The sequence below is a fragment of the Mycteria americana genome, chromosome 3 (genome assembly GCF_035582795.1).
Source record: "Mycteria americana isolate JAX WOST 10 ecotype Jacksonville Zoo and Gardens chromosome 3, USCA_MyAme_1.0, whole genome shotgun sequence".
In the NCBI taxonomy this organism is placed as follows: domain Eukaryota; kingdom Metazoa; phylum Chordata; class Aves; order Ciconiiformes; family Ciconiidae; genus Mycteria; species Mycteria americana.
Genome location: NC_134367.1, coordinates 95,556,342 through 95,574,146, shown reverse-complemented (window position 1 = coordinate 95,574,146; position 17,805 = coordinate 95,556,342). Strand labels below are relative to the sequence as shown.

At 42.6% G+C, this 17,805-nt stretch overlaps 1 protein-coding gene across 1 annotated transcript in view; it reads right to left on the bottom strand.

Annotated features, from left to right (window-relative positions):
* GLP1R (glucagon like peptide 1 receptor) overlaps window positions 1–6,815 on the bottom strand; it is an 87,729-nt gene extending 80,914 nt beyond the window's left edge. The window contains exon 1 of the mRNA XM_075497410.1: window positions 6,732–6,815. Coding sequence (XP_075353525.1) covers window positions 6,732–6,815 — 84 coding nt within the window. The remainder of the gene's footprint in view (window positions 1–6,731) is intronic.
* Window positions 6,816–17,805: the final 10,990 nt, after the last annotated feature.

The following is a 17,805-nucleotide window of genomic DNA, read 5'->3' as shown; positions in this document are numbered from 1 at the left end:
AAGTCTCGGTGACCACCGTTCTTCCCATGCAGAGAAGGATACGTACAAGAGCACTGTTTCCCCTCCAGCTTTTCCCTTAGGCTTGTCACAGAAGTGCTTTGGTTTACCTGATGCTAGGCCTTTTAGCACGGCTCAGTTTTCAGACTGACGTGCTGAGCAGCACCAGAACTGCAGATGTCAGAGGGGTTACCAAAACGTCCTAGTCAGAAACACAAGTCTTAGAGAGCAAGAATAGTAAGAGGCATGAGTGGGTGAGCAGACAATATGCCCCAAGTATAACAAAATTTAGACAACAAGCTAACTCATACTCACTTGTCCTTTAAGGAAACAGGAGGTAGTGAAGAAGGCAGGACACCAAAAGAGCCACAAGCTTCTCAACTGTGCTCAAGGAGTTCATCCTCTAACATTTGCAGAAGGTTCTTCCAAACAGATCTTGACTCTTTAGCTACTTCCAAGGAACAATCAGAAAGCAGGTTCGCTTTCCTGAACTTCTCCCATAGTGCAGCAGAGAGTGCACAGGAGTAGCAACAGAGCAAGGAAAAGGGCAGCAGCAAACAACAGCTAAAACTACACATCAAGACAAGAACGCAAGTTTCAAAAGTGGTCCTGAAGGCATCAAAGGCGGCATTGGGAGAGTGGCAGGGCATGTGCATAAGTGGGACAAGACAAGAACAGAATAGGAGAATGCAGATGAGCTCAGAGGACCGCAAGACAGAAAAATACAGTAATTGGGAAAGCCAGCATAAAACAATTTAGGAAAAAGATGGCAAGGGGGTGAACTAACAATGAAATGCAATCAATTGCAAGAAAAATAGCAGTCAATACCAGACTGCACTAAGACAGCAATCCATTAACAATCAATTATAGTGAAACAGCAACAACATTTAGTCAGTAAAATGACCAGCTGAAGGAACTACTCTTTTCCAACAGCGTAAGCTACAATTTCCTCTACCAAGTTACTATTTTTTAATTGTTCATCCAATTAAATTAAGCCTGTGTTGATTCTATACGTAGCTGCAGTATTTATGAGACTATTAAGAAGCCATACTTGAACCTGGGGCAGGGGATTGCTCACAAGGTTTTCACATAAGCATTGGGAAAAGAGATTCATATGCTATCACGTCTGCACTTAGCAAGCTGTATCAATTCCTTCACGTACATCAGAGGGCAGGGGTTATTGCTTGTTTCTTTAAGAAGATAAGACCATTAAGATTAAGGGGAAGATAACTGGTAGAAATCCACTCATGTTCTCCTCCACAAAGATCTGCCACACTATCCCAGGAACACTGTAAGGCTTACTGAAGTCCCGATAAAACTGCAGGGAGCTTCCCTTTGCATGGGTCCACATTCATGGCAGTAAGAGTAGAGTCATCTACTTTCCTTCAGCAGTGGAAGAGGAAGGCTTTCCACGCTTATGCTTACGAACCACAAATGCTGCTGCTGCAACTTTGCCTGGATATTCATCTCCTACCTGTGAAGATAGACACATGTATCATAAGCTCCTCCACATTCACACCAAAGGATCACTAGAATGCAGCAGATCACAGGCCAGTGTGGTTGCAATTTATAAATACCAGTTTCCAATACTGAACAAAAAGAGGCATCAAAGAACAGTATTCAGGCACCAGCAGCAAACGTATATTCACCTATCATAAGTTCAAATTTGCTGCATTTTGTATAGAACTATGACATTTAAGGGGATAGCTTCCATTTAGCAAGCTCAAGATCCCTTGATACTGTTTACCCTATCCCCCTTCTGATGGGAAGCACTGGATGCAAGCGTTAAACTCAGTCTTTTCTTGGGTAGCTAGGTTAGGAAGATTTGATTTAATTAAAGGAGTTCCTGCACGATATTTAATTCAGCCTCACAAGAAAAGAACATTGTAAGCTTAAATAGAAGCTCTCTTATCTACTGAGCAGACAACTTTTTTCCATAGCAAAGACATACCTGCTATTGTGTAAACTTACTTTTGTTAAGACACAAACGAATAGAACTGATGCACTGCGCCAAGGAAACTTGAGCAGACAGCCTTGGTGGCAGTACATACACTGGTTTGCCACAGAGAAAGAAATACAAAAGCTTTTAATGAAAGAAGCCAAACGCAAAGATAGTAGCTTCCATTTCACTACGGCATTGCAGAAGGAAACAATCAGTTTCCCAAAGGACTGCTCCAAGTTATAAACTAGCGAAGGCCCTGTGATTTCAGAGATAACAGCTCCTCCTGGTTTGTCCTCTCAAGTAACTGGCGATCAATCAACGCAGCTAATTAAAGCTCAATTTAGTTCGACAGGCTAACAGAAACAGGATATGATACAAGACCTTTAAAAATCTCTTTGACAGCCAGCAGACAACTGTTTATGCTTTGTATATCAGGCCCAGTTTCACTGAACTTTATTGCAGCTACAAAGATACAACTTTTGGAGGGCAGGAGTTTTAGTTATGCAAAGCTCCACCTCCGCCACTGTGAGAATATGAGTTTTTCTTCTCACAAAGAGAACTACACATGCTTCACTGCCGATACAGCCATGAAATATGCCCTTCCATGCCCAGCTGTATCTGCCAACACTTTGCCTCAAATACTTTTGTCCAAACTCTTTCATACTGCTGCCTAGTTTGGTGTGGGGGGGTGCAGTAATGGCACTAGAAATATGGGGAGAGGTAGAAAGATTTGCTAACTGTTTCACTAACTTTGGTAACTGTTTCACTAACATCACAGCTTTAAAGCAATATGAAGGGCCAAGTCATTGTTCTGCTGTGTGAAATACAGTTCTCTCCTTTGGCCCTTGGAGATCCGATATCCTCGGCTCCTTAAGCTGAAAAGTTTCCCCTCCTCCACACACACCCCCCCCATTATAAAAAGTAATTAATTATCTTAATTATCTTCTTTCTACCATGTATAATCAGATTTGCTGTGTTAGGGCATCTGGTTTTATAGCACACATGTCACTAGCTTTACACGGTTTCTAGAAAATTAGAGTTGTTTCTAAAAAAGCAAACAACAAAAACCACATTATTATCTGAATGAATACATAAAGGTGTTAGTCATTGGGGATGCCAATTTAATCTGTATTAATTTAGACAATTATACTATTAAGCAATTTAAAGTTTTACACCATATTAATATAGTCATGAATTTAAGTGGCCTGCAAATGTTAAGTTTTGAAGAACCTGGCCATATTCCTGGGAAAGGAGCCCATTACCTACAAGCCAGCCAAGTATCTGTTGATAATAATTACAGCAAGGTGGCACAGTGTCAGACCTTGTCTCTTCATCCTTTTCTCCACTGCTTTCTATACCACTGCCAGTACGTGCTCCTGAGACTTCTCTAGCACATTTTGATTTCCAGAGTGCAGGCAACAAGAAAACCAGCTCCATGCAAGCTTTTGGGAGCAGAAAATGGAGAAAGAAAAAGAATAACGCAGAACTACCAGCCAACCTAAGTACGGAGGAGGTTTTGCCCAGGTGAAGACCCAACTAATCAAGATGCCATCCAAGCCTTGCTTCTGCATGGAGTCACTAGTTTCCAGGTCACTTTTCTATTTGTTTTTCAGCCAAGCTCTATAGCCATTTTCCTACCCTAGTGATTTCTAAGGAACACAAATCTACAGGACAGGTTCAGTTCTCTCAGCGTTAGGGCATGCAACCGAAGACAAGAAGTCAAAAGAGGCATGGTCCTGCAAGCCTGTGCTGGGACATTCAAACACACAGGGACCTCTGTGCCGTCAAGGGCAGAGTACAGCAGACTAATGAGGCATTCGAAACCACCCCCTCACATTGCATCTTTTCATCATGGCTTATCAGGATTCAAAGCTAGCACTCTCAGAGACAAATACCTGACCCTAGATACCCATGGTTAAAGAAGCAGATGCTGCAGAACTAGAATAAGCCATGGCAGGCTTCAGAAGGCTGAGCAAGTAGCAGTAACTATATGCACCCCTAACACCTGCAACCTAAGAAGTCATGCTGACTGCTGCTTTGGAGACCAGACTAGCAACTATATCTAAATAAGCCTGAATAACACAATAGTAATTGAGAGCACTAATAACATACCCATATGCTCTAATTAGTGTTGATATTGATGCAAGTACTTTTCTATTCTACAAGAGCACTTTAGAAATAAGAGCTGAGGAGAGCAAAAGATCTGTAACTTTTCCACTGAATTCAGCTGTTTGTACTTCCACCCAGGAGCCTGTATTATTCACATTTTAGTCTGTGGCACAAAAGCACTGGGGTAGTTTGAAGAACAGAACCCCCAGTTAAGAACTGTGGCACAGCTCCTGGCTGCTCTTCACTGACATTTAAACCACTTTCCTCAAGATTATCTTATCAAACCTTTGAGCACAAGTACTACATAGTGTGTGTGTAGCCAGCTGTGCGTCAGCTCTGTCAGCAGCAGGACATTGCTGCTCAAGGCCAAGCAGGGAAAGGCCACAGGCCTGTCATTAGTAATAAGATTCTGCACTGCAGCCATGGGCTCCCAGCTCTTGGTCATTTTACTACCCCCAATGCAGGAAGGAAGATCTAGACACTTATTAAGCAATTTCCAGTCACCCTGCATTTAAGATGATGGCAAGTAAGCAGCACCACCTCAAATAAAAACTCTGAACTTAATTTTTTCTCCCTTCTAGGTACCTTCTCAGCTTCCTCTTCTCCCTCTCCCCTTTCTCACTTGTTTGAGGGGTTGGGCAGGAGAGAGAGAGAAGGTCAAAGTAAAACAGTAGTCACAGCACCAATAAAATACTTCCTCCCCCAACTCCCTATCAAATCCTCCACCTGCCTCTCACACCTGTCTTGCCCATTTAAACCAAAAGACCTTTCAGCTGATTGTAACCACCTAGATTTAACCATCCACTACTGCCTAAGCAGTGCTATTTTCAGTTTACTTTAAATATTACCTTTAACACTATTCTGAACTAAACCTGAGAAAAGACTCCTGACAGCAAGAGTCCCCTGCTTTTGTATACTTAGGATTGAGCAGAGTATTTTGTACATTTTCTCAGCATACAGCACAATCACTGCACTAGACAAGTTGTCAGATAAGACCCTCTAGTGTCTGAAGAGGCTATAAAAGTACTCATTTTATTGCAAGACTCAAGTCAAAGGGCAATCATAGTGTTGAGACCAGAGAAGCCTCTTTCTTCTCACCTCCCCCCAGTTCTGCATCCAGCTAAAGGAGAACCCTTTGCTAGGAAAGATACTTCACGTTGCTTCTCTGCTTCTAGCAGCCCCATCATTAGTTTGCTCAGTGGTACAAGCTCAAGCTGCTCAGTGCCTTCTGCAAATAACGAACGCCTCCACAGATGGAGGCTCCCCAGCCTCTCTCTGAGCCCCCGTTTCAGTATTTGAACATCTTCACGAGATTTTCCTGACTGGAATTTTCCCTGATGCAACTTGTGCCTGTTGCTCCTTTAAGGGCCTGATGTCCATGACAAGGAAAAACAAAACCACCAAAAAAAACCTAGAAGCCAATACCTAAGACAACCCTACAGACTTAGACCTAGTTGGGAACTAACCAGAGCACCTTAGTGCTGTTCTGTATAACCCAGTAACCTCGAAAACTTTGAGCAAGAAGCTGCACAGACAGTAAGCCTGGTCCATCGTCACTTTCACTGCCCCTTCCTTCGCCTCTGCAGCCCACAACCTCGGCTTCGAGTCTGCCCTCGCTCTCCCTACAGTAGCAGCCCTCCTGTCACCTCCGCCCTCTCGCCAGTCTCTCGTCTCTCTCTGTCCCCAACCCCACCAGACCGCAATCAGCCTTCTCTGCCCATCACCCCTTCCCTCCCCCGCTCCCTCTTCCCACCCCCTCCCGTTGCTCTTCACGACAAACTACACTTTGTTTTCCCGCCCTCGCCCCGCGTGCGCGCTGCCGCTCCCGCCCGAGCGGCTCCTCCCCAGCCTGGCGCTCCGCGCTCCTCCTCCGCACCGCCGGGCAGCGCTGCCAGCCGCCGCGCCCGCGGCTCCCGCGAAAGAAGAGGAAAACCCAACGGCCCCGCTTGCCTCACCTGGCCGCTGCCGGAGGAAGCCTCGGAGTAATTCGCCCGGCGCTTCGGGGAGGCAGCCCCGAGGCGAGCCGCCCGCGGCAGAGCTCGGCAGCTCCTGCCCGTCGTCCCCTGCTCCGTTTCAGCAGAGGGGTTTCCCCCCGGCTCCCACCGCGTCCCGGCCGGCTCGCTCCCCCTCCCAGGCCGCTCTCCGATCCACCGCCGCGACCCCGCTCTGTTTTTCCCACGGCACCGGATTTGTTTGACGTGACAAGCGAGCGCGTTATTGCCTGCGGGTGAGGGGGGGAAGCGCTACCTCGAGGGCAACGTCCTCGCACTAGCAGCGTCTCCGCTTCTTTCCTCCCCTCCGTTCGCCTTAAACCCAAACTCTCCCCCCAGGGCCCCCCACGGGGGCGCACGCGACGGGGGCTGGAGCCGCACATCGGCCCACCCGCGGAACGCCTCCGCGCACCGACCCCGCGGCCCCTTGTTCCGCTGCAAGCGTTGGCGTGGGCACCCAAAAAGTAACGGGCTTAACTTCTAACTCGCCCTCGAAGCGCACCCCATGTCCCGCAGTCCGCCCGCCTCCCGCTCCGCGGAGCGGCCTCCGCCCCGGCGCTGACGGGGCCGGCCGAATAACCTCGGGCCGCCGGGCCGGGCAGCGACGGGGAGCCCCGCCGGGCAGGGCAGGCTCCCGAGCGGCCACAGCCACTCGGCGCGGCCGCGCAAGCCGGCCCCGCCGCGGCACTCACCCGCCTCACGGGGAGAGACCTTCCCGCGGCCGCCAGCAGCAGGAGAGCGAAGCCGAGCGGCGCCGGCGGCGGGGAGAAGGGCATGTCCGGGGCGGCCCCCCATGCGCGGGGGCCCAGCGAGGCTCCCGCTGCCCGCGGAGGCTGCGCGGCGGCGAGCGCTGCGAGGGCTCTGGCGGCCGCTTTTGTAGCGGCGGCGGAGGCGGGGACGGGGCTGGGGCCGGCCCAGGTGCGGCCCGGCCCGGCCCGGCGCCGCCCGGCGGGGCTGGGGCGCTGCCGCGGGCTGGGGCTGCGGGGGTCGCTGCGGGGCGGGCGGGCTGGTTGCTGGTGTCGTCAGCGCGAAGGGCTGTTTCGGGGAAGGGAAGAAAAAAAGAAAAAAAGCCGAGAAAAAGCCTTTGCGATCCTGTCCCCCACCTCCTCACCTTCTTTTATTTTAATCTGACTTTGTCCAGGCTTGGGCATCTTGGTGGCCCTCATGCTGTTCGCGACATGCAGGTTTTACTAGTTTTTAATAACAATAAATGCAATTACCCATTTATGACACGAATTTGCAGAGCTGCACGTCAGATCAGAGCTTGGTTTCCAAGTTACAGTCAGGGCACAGGTCAGTCCTGGCAGTAGTATGATGTGTAAATTTGGAGGATTTAGCAAACCAATTTGCCTAGCAAAGGAGTGCTCTGAATTTGTTTTGTACTACATTCATATTATTGTCCTTACATATTCACTTTGCATGGACTAGCAAAACTAAAACCTTCAATAAATCACGTATATTTGGTGAGATTATACACCAGCATCTGGAAGAAGAAAGCATACACAACCGAACAGATTTAGAAGGAAAGCGCAAAATTGAACAGGAACTGGGAAAAGATTTCACATTGGTCTGTTAGATGCTACTGAATATAAAGAAATTAGTAGCTTAAATACTAATGATGTATATTAATTTCAAATATATTAATTTCAAATACGACACAGCATCAGGCTGATGCTTTGGGAATGTAACTAGTCAGAGCAGCGATGCTGTGAGATCATGAAATCATGAAATTCCTCAGTGTGTGAATTGCCAGGACAGCAGTTACATCTCAACAGCTAACTCCACGCAGAAAGAATTTGCCACGGTGGTTTGGTTGACTGAAGGCTGAAAGGATATCTCCTTCAACTTTTCTAAAGTGAGAGAAAACAAAGATTGAAGGGGAAAAAAAATTGCTCCTAAAGAGGAGAGAAAGAACATACATTTTGGGTTGTTAAAAGAGGTGATCCCCAAACACCCCAAGTTAGTGGAAACCCCTAAAGTCTGCCTCAGGTGATGTTTTTTATGTTGCTCCATGAGATTAATTTTTTTTACTATCCCAGTAAAATAAATACTCTGTTCCTGTAGAATAAGTATGTCTGCTACAGATATTGCTTAAGACTTAGGGAACAGTGAAAAGGAACGAAGAATAAAGATCTAATTGAAAAAGCATGTTCAGCCACAGCAATGTCACTTGGAACAATGAAAAGACTCTGTGATTTTTAAAGAAATCAGTGATTCCGTGGATTTACAAGATCTAACCCTATACCTAATGTTTGCCTCAAGGGGATGAAGATCATGAGAGAGGGAAAAGCCGACTTATTTTGCCTGAATCTGTAGTTTGTGTGTGTGTGTGTTAAGACACACATCAATATAAGAAACTTCTGTAAAATAATACATTTCTGTTACCTGCAGTTATCACATGTCCTCGAAGGAAGCAACCAGAGAGCATCTGCAATATCAGACTGCTGAGAAACTTGGCTAGGAAAACTAAAAGCTGGCTGTTAACTAACTATTTTATGTGGTTTGACTCCCCTGAAAGGCTAACAGAGGAGCCTGCCCAAGCCTGGTTACACCTCACAGGAATGTTTTACTTGAAGCCCAACACCTGATCCCATTTGGAAGTGCCTATGGGCTGGCCTTACCTCCAGGCACCTGAAGACCATACATGTTACATCTGCTTTCAATAAACCAACAAAACCCCCTGGCAACCGAGCAAAATATCCTCCAGCTCCCTTCAGGCCTGGCAACAGAAACATTTAAATAAAGGGAAAGAAACCTCTTCCACCTGGATAGCCCCACCAGCCTTAGCAGGGTGCACGTACTCCACATGCAAATCTCTACTGCTTTCTGTTGTTTCTGCACCTGGCGTGTTAGTTAAGTTCCCCGGTTAGGACTTCTGCTCCCGAGATGACTCCCAGCACCTGTGCGCAGCAGAGGGCCGGCTGCTTTCGCAAGAGCTTAATAGGCTCATGCCTCTGTTGCAGAGCCTTATCAGGGCTATAAGGGTGACGTATATCACTTCAGAAGCAGAGGTATTACTTTGGAATAATTCTGCTTTCCAGAAATAATCAAAGGTGACTTTTTAGGTATGATGACATCATGTACTAACATTAATCTACATGAATGTTTTTGGTGGAAAAAAAAATGGATCAGAGTAAACTCTGAACAGGCATGTTTTCATTGTGCCCATTAAGAAGCTATTATCAAATTTCAGGAGATTGAACAAATCCTGTTGACTTAAATCACTCTAATAGAAAAGAGGTCACTTTCCTAGAGATAGAAAGGTATTTGTCCAAAAAAGTCAAATCTTCTGGGGGGGGAAATACTGATGAAAGTTGTCTCTAAAACCTGGGTCTGCTGGATTTTTGTTATATTTATTCATGGTTTTATTAATACTAAAATTTAACTTGATCTTTTATCAGTGTTAATGTAAGAAAAGAACAGTCTGAAAATAGCAAAGTGAAGCATTAAAATGATGCTATCCAAATTTGAAAGGAGCTAGGGTCTTTTTGGTTTGAAAAATACAGTGCAATGAGTTGAGGAAGCTTTGTACAACTTAAGAATTTTGTTTGTTGAGGCAAATGTCTCTTTTTCTGTAGCTGAAGGACTGCAAATGCTATTTAAAATGCAGGACTTTGTAACTTCTCTCTTGTTCCTTTACCTCTAGGCTGGACCAAACCTCTCAGCTTTATTGAGGAGAAACTACCTTGCAGTTACACTGCAACCCACAGATTATTGTACTCCTATGACCATTGAGTATTATTAATGCAATTTACCATATTTTGAGGGCAAACCTGCATTTTGAAAAAGCTCAGTGTCTCTGAGCTCCCTGATAATAACCTCCCCTGATAATCCTTTTCTGCGGAAACGGCATAACCGGTGGCTTGCCATGGGAGGTTCCCATGGGGGAAGAGACAAAGCCTTTGCAAGGGTTCGGGCTCTCTCCTGCCTGAAAACTATGACCAGTAGCCTCGTATATGCAGAAAGTAACATCCCTGTCCCACATGAGACTGAATGCTTTGTCTCTGAAAGTTTCTAAAGAGAAAAATCTGTTTCATGGAGAAACTGCGTGTTTCTGCTGTGACATTTGCTGAGTAACAGGTATTTTCCTAAGCTGCCTTAGGCAGTATCCTAAAGAATGTTATCAGTTTTCAGTGCAAGTTACCCACTTTGTGCTTCTCCTTGACCAGTAATTATTCACTTGTTTATAAACATTATCTTCTCCATGACCAGTAATTATTTGCTTGTATAAACGTTGTCTTTTTTAATAAGTTTGTTTATGGGATAGAGACATACAATTCTTGGAAACAACTGCAGTGCAAATAGATCTAAACTCTTAGTGAAATTTTATTCCTTTCTATCTTGTATATGTATATTTGAACTTTTTTAGAGATTTGGAGAATGAAGTGTTTTACCTAAGCTCAGGATTTATACGAAAAATGGAGGGAGTTGCTGCCCTGTAGAGTGGCTGTGTTAAGAGTTGCCCATGTGCCTGAAAGGCTGCTTGCTATTTACTCTTGTGTTTCGTAACTGTAGTGTGCCGCAGCAGTGATTATGCTTTGGTTCATTTTTTTTCTGTAGAAAGCCAAGAGGAACTGTCAGTAAAGATCTTTCCAAGCTCAAGAAAAGCTAAAGTATCTGAGCTGAGGCCCAGCACCCATGAAGTTATTCAAATGTATCACTTCAAAATTTGAAATATGTGTTTAGGAAATGAAGCAGAAGAATTTTAGTGTTGAATCACTGAATGTGGATGGTGTTTGTAGAGTTTTAATTCGTATAGATACCTACTTAACTGAAATAAAAGTTCATTTAAGCTAAATCCTTCTGTAGACCTCCTGGAAAAAAAAAAGGTAGCTCTGAGCAGTATTATGCAAAGGAGTTACAAACACATAAGCTACACCTGCGATTACAAGCACATTGGTGTTTAATGGGGAGATCATCTTGTCTTGGAGCTATATATAGTTCAAGATCTTTGGACAAACTAAATCATCTGAATTGTACCTTGAAACCGGGACTTTGGGGAGTGGGTAATTTAAGCATCTTAGTAATATTCAAAATGATCTTACAGTATTCTATATCAGAACATGGCTACAGCAAATAGTTATATGACAGATTAATGTACAAAACTTTTAAATGTGCATTAGGAAGCAGGAGAATTTCTTCTGCTTACTGGCCATAGTACACATCTATGCATTAAATCTCATAAAATCATAGAATGGTTTGGGTTGGAAGAGACCTTAAAGATCATCTAGTTCCTACCGCCCTGCCATGGGCAGGGACACCTTCCACTAGACCACGTCGCTCAATAACCTGGTCTTTTTCGTTTAGTGCTTGTAAGTGCTAATTTTTCTGTTACTTAAGTTACCTGCCAATGTGTAGGAGAATGTGCTCAGTACATGAAATGTCTCAGGGTAGCTACGCAGTGCTGGAGTGCAGGGGTTGAAATCACCCAGTTTTCTATAATGTGTAGTATTGTAGATGCAGACTCAGAATGAATGAACGTAAGTTGTTGCTAGTTTGCAGTTCCAGATGTAAGGGCCTGGTTGTATGTAAATATGCAAAAAGAACAAGTAGTGCTTGAGCAAAATGGACAGCTCCATTTTTCAGCTGTCAGATAGTATGGCTTGTACACTTTGGGCTATATATTTCTTGATGCCAACAAAGAAATGAGTGCAAAGATTTTTATTTTTTTTTTTAAACTAGAGTTGTGTGAACTACATAATGAACTGAAATAGCTCTATCTACTTTTGGGGTCTAGCTGCCTTGTGGAATTTATTCTATGTAATGATTGTACGGAGAGAATGATTTAGATAGGTATTTAATTTCAATACAAAGCTTACATTCTCTGCCTTATAAAGAAGAAATTGCTTTAAATCTTTTCCATAAAATGTTGAAGGATTCATATGGCCCTGTGTTGAGCAATTTGTGAATCTGACCCAGACATTCCTATATTTAAAAATCTTAGAAGTATAGCAATGTAAAGGTTGTTTGCAGTCATATACTATAGTAGGAAACAACTTTATTACAGCTTGAATTTCTTACCACAATCCCTGACTCCTAATTCAAATTTCCTAATTAAAAATCCCCTGCTCAAGAATGCTTTGTTAAGAATTGTGTTTTGGACTATAGAAGGGTGCTACAATGAACAAAATGAAAAGATGCTAGCACAAAGGAAATGATGGTAAGAAATCCTCAGTAAAGCATTCAATTTCTCTCCTCATTTTTCACAAGAAGAAAGTAGGAAGCTATGAATCAGAGAACAAAGGAAGGAAAGAGTAAAGTCAAATTATTCTTTAAGTAAAATTGACAGAAATATTAGTCTCTCTCCCTCTTCTGTAGTGGTAGCTTTTTTCTGTGAGGAAATTATTTGGAAATCACTCCATTCAGTATCTTCTCACCAAGGGAAACCTTGATACAGAAAAGGAAAACTGCCTTGTACCGTTTGATGTATATTTTGTGCAATGATCATAATGCTGGTCTTTTCCAAAGAGGCAGAGATGATTTCTGTCTACTCTGCTGCTAGTTGCCTAGTAGGTAGGACCTGGATTCCCTCAGTAAATGGCTTCCCAAATGCCGATACAAGCATTTAGTAGCTTCTCTGCAGCATCTGATGGCTTTTTCAGAAAAATATCCTTTGAAGAGGGACAGGAAGTCCCTTGAGAAAGAGGTGATATTTTATAGTCTAGCATTTTGGATCAAAAAATATTCCCCGGATGAATGAGTGAGATGGGGAACCTGTTTCATGGGTTTCCCCTGTGCTATCATGGCTATGACTAAAGAGAGAGAGAAGCATACTGTTTGGATTAAATTCTCTAGATTGTAAATATGCAGGTTAAATCCTCTCCATTTACATTTATGTGGCCATTTACATTACAGTAATTTTACTTTTTGTGCTCACGTGCCCAGTGAGGAGGAGATCACAAACTGTTAATCACAGTGTCTTTTGAGGACATAGCTTTTTGCATCATAAACATCCCCCCCAAAAAAGAGGGTGACCCTAACCATCATTCATTTCCATCGCTATACAGCAGCCTGCTTATAAATCATCTGAAGCTGCAGCAAAGAAGGGCAATTATCTGTTTAACACAGTTCTCTGAATTACTGTGTCTGCAAGGCAAATAGTCATTCTGCCTTTCAGAATCTGTTCACAGAAATCCCACTTTGGTGATTAGCCAGCAGACTTTGAGAAATTAATATTAGGAGTTTTAATTAGCTAACCTCTTGAACAACCACTTGACTAATCTGAATATCAAATATAAACACTGGTAGGAGGAATTACTGATTAGTGAATATATGCCGGAAGCTGCAGACAGTTTATCTGTTAAGACATGCTGCCAAGATTGCTTTGGAAAAATGAAATGTAAGGCGAATTGGAGGAGGCAACCTGTGGATACTGTAAGACATTAGAAGCTGCAGATCCCCAAGGAAAGTCCAGGAACTGGGGCAGGGGTGGGGGGAAAGGCAAGGGGTCAGAGAGGACCTGCTTTAACTTCAGATGTGTCATTTTGTCCTAGAAAGATAAAAAGGTAATATTTTCCTAATATCCAGAGAGTGGAATCACATTTCCCTGGAGCTGAATGAGGCTTACAGGGAAAAAATACTAATTACTATATATTAATTAAGGTAAATGTTGGAACTGACATTAAGGATAAATTTTGGGTGAGATCTCAGTATTTATGAAAAATGATAAAATAATTTTGGTGAAGATTGAACCTCACCTGAATGCTGTGAAAAATATCTTGATTAATAATAAGTAATACAAAAATATAAGGCAAATGATAGGTCTGTCAGCAAGATAAGGATTAAGTTAAAGTCCCAAAAAACTGGCAGAACACAACCACTAATCCCTTTAGACATTTGGGAATGTGAAGATAGTGGAAGTTGGATAAGTCAGGTCTTGCATTCCTGGATATCCATTACTTACTAGTCATCTAACTAATACCTTAGTTGAGTCATTCCTTTATTAAGTAGTCAGTGCAGTAGGTCAGAGACTGTTTAGATATCCCCAAGGACCTTATTAGCATATATTTATATCTAATGAATTAGAAATTGTAATGGAAATAGGCATAAAAATGTCATACATGTTAGCAGTTGTTTATTTCCCCATCCTAATCTCTGCTACATAAGAATCGTGGTATTTCTATATCCGAAGTCTGTTTCTGGATTTGACCTTTCTAGTGGACTGTTGCTAAGTTAAAAAAAAAAAAAGGAAGTTTCCTGAATTTCTGAGAGTTAATCTATGCCTGTTTCTTTTGTGCTCTGAAGGCAGTATTAATCACTGGAAAAGGCACCTCTCTTGCCTTTTATACAAGTAGACTTGCCTCAGGAAAACCCTGCTTGTGCTGATACAGGTACCGCACCTTACGATGTCTGGTTTAGTATGTGTGATGTCTGCCCTAGGAGTATAAATAACACCAGAGGCTTCTGAAGAAATCTCATCAAGAGATTTGTCATAGCTGTGCAATTACACTCCAATATTAAAAAACTCAGCAGAAACATCAGTATGCTTAAAACTGCATCTTGCACATTCTATACATTTGATTTTCAGTACTTGTGTCAACAGAATTATACTTGCGTACTGCTGCCAAATGTTCTTCCAGACTATCAAAAAATAATGAATTAGTTTAAATATTAAGAATATAGTCAGTGAATGAGATTACTGAACAAGAAAACTGTAGGTCTTTCAATAAAATATTTCACCTTGAAAATGAATATTCTGAATCTCTGCTGAACAAATTTTGGTTACAACCAACCGGAATCTGGAGGCAGAAACAGAGGGTGTGGATGAAGAAAATTATTCTATGGAATTAACAAATCTTTTAAATTAAAGTTTAGCTGAAATGTTACCTTCTTGGAACAAGCTTATTCCAGTCGGTGGTTTTGTGAGATTTAGCAATCTGACCAGAAAACAAATCCCTTCCCCCCAACATTTGCAAGCTCTTTTCCATAGTTTTTATTAACTCTACCCATTGTTATATAAAAGCTCATCATACAGCCATGCTCCAGACTTCTCATGAATCATCACCTAAGAACAAACACTTTTATGAAAAGTGAGTATCTTGACATACTGGCAGATCAATGACTCCCAATTAACGTGTCCACTCTAAAGCAGCGGGAAAGAGTACGCCTTCCCTTGTCTCACCTCCTTGAACTTATGGAAATGGGTAGGAAAATCCTTCTGGGTGACAGTTCCACCAAGTGAGGAAATAATAATACAGACTAGGGATGCACCTTCTAAGCTAATTCTGGACATGTTCTTCTTTACATTCTCAAACACAGATCTTCATGAGTTAGGCCCTTGCTTTTACAGAGACTAGTTAAATGTCGTATTTCAAGTATTTGTCTTTCTTTGATCATAATCTGTTAAATATTTGTGTTTTGCTGACATGGCATTCTCGTCTTTGTCAATTCAGGGACAACAATACTGTCTCACAACTTAAACAGCAGTATCTTGAATGGCAAATGAGTATAAAAAGGTTCAGGAAGTAACTTGTTCAGTAACTTGAAAAAAACTATGTTAGAGTTAATTTAGGAACTTGAATGCTTGTTACAATATCCTGGATGTATAGAGCATTCCTGGGAGTGAGAGGTCTTGAATTCCTATAGATTATGCCAGCTGGGAGGAATAATTTGTGGTGATTCAAGTAATTAACTGCACCTTGTTAGATGTTTGAAGAGCTGGCTGTCACCAAATTAAGTGTCAGAATTTACTATCCCACATATGACTAGGACAGAGAAATACTTTGTGAATATTCTTAAAGCACACAAAGACAAAAAAGGAGCCTTCTGAATAGATAGTAGATTGTTGCTGTCACAAAACATAGATTATTTCCATAAATGAACTGGAAAGCTCTATGGAAATTAACAGTCACTGTAACCTGGAGGTATTGAGGAAACAGAACGGAACAAACCCCCAGACAGGCTCAGAAGAGATGGGAAATGGCAATTGGACTCTGACAAACAGAGGAAAGAGATGCTCTCAAGAATCTAATGCAATATATGAAATAGTTGAGATCAACAATATACTATTCATCTCTATTCTTGATATTATACAGGATGGAGAATAAAATCCTCTTCGGTGTAAGTTATATACCTCAGCACGTTATTAATTTACACCTTCCCTGCTATTTTCCCATATAGGCTCTCACTTGTAAATGTGGCAATGCACATCTTCCACCTGTGGAGGCATTCACAGGGTTACACATTGTTTCCCCATTGTAATTAAGCTGAAAGGCTAGACCAGGAAAAAAACTTTAGGAATGAATACACTATAGTTGTTGTGCTGTTTTTGGACATGAACTTTTTCCCCCTCTGCCCTTGCAGCAAGTAGACTGGGAGCGTGGGAGGGGAAAAAGCCCGGAGACCTGACCCAAACTGTCCAAAGGGATATTCCATACCATATGATCTCACATTCAGCACCAAAGGCTTGGGGAAGGGAGAAGGAAGGGGGATATTTGTGCTTGTTGCATCTGTCTTCCCAGGTAATTGTTATGTGTGCTGAAGCCCTTCCCAGGAAGTGGGAAGAACATCTGCATGCCAGTGGCAGGCAGTAAATAAATTCCTTAATTTGCTTTGCTTGTGAGTGCAGCTTTGCTTCACTTATTAAACTATCTTCATCTCAACCCACGTGTTTTCAGCTTCTACTCTTCCAGTTCTTTCCCCCATCCTGCTGGGGCAGGGGGCAGTGAGCAAGCAACTAGGCAGGTGCTTAGCTGCTGGTCAGGTTCAACACACCACAAGTACTGTCATCAATTTTTTGATTGTTTGGAGCAAAATCTCTTGCAGTTGCACAGTCAGATCCCCCCCACCCCCCCCACCCCCCGCATATATAGTTCTGTGGTACAACTTTTAACTTTTACAATTGCTGTGTCTTTTTACCTAACACCCTAACTGGTTTGTTGTATTTGGATCTAACTAAGTCTACAGAAGAGAGAAAGAAGGCATGTTTTACTTAATTGCATTTGGAGATCTTCCTTTTTGTTACTCTGCTCATCATTCTGTGTCTATGTATTGCTATTTCCTATATGCCACGACCTTTCTGCAAGAGGATATCCTGGGATGGTGATCTCCAACAGAAAGCTGTAGGATTCTAACTCAAGAAAAGCCTTTTACCATCCCATCAGATGCCCCAGGACTTCATCAAGTAGTAGCTGCATTTTGCCACAGCACATGCATTTGATCACTCTTAAACTGCAAAAGGAAGAACATAGTCCAGTCATGGGGTGTAAGTGAAAAACTGTGTTGCCAAATACAGGTATCTGAAGGAAGAACAAATTTTATGCAGATTATTAAAGAGACAGTGTAGCCTGCATATCTTGTTTGGTATTACATGCATAGAATTAGTTTAATATTAATTATGTCTGGAAAATTTATGGATGTTCATCAGGTTTATCACAGAATAATGCTGTGATAGCCACTCCAAAGATTCCAGCATATATTTTAGGGCTAAAATGAGATGCAGGAAAATAATTGTTCTTGTAGATAATCTGGTTCTCTATTTTAATTACAAAACCATCCATATTAAGTAGTTGGCACTGTTTTACTTCTGTAGCTGTTCCCACACAGCTAAACTGGACAGAGAACGTACTGGTCTCTGTCAGGTATTCCAGACACAACCATTCCTGCTGTAGTTTTGCTTAATCTATATAGTTTAACAAGAACAAGTGAACTCTGAGAAAACCCAAGCAAAAAATAGGGATCAAATATACTTTTCTGTCTTAAATATAAAGTTTCCTGCAGAGTCAAAGAAAATAATGTATGTATCATGCAGAATCCAGGAATATTTTA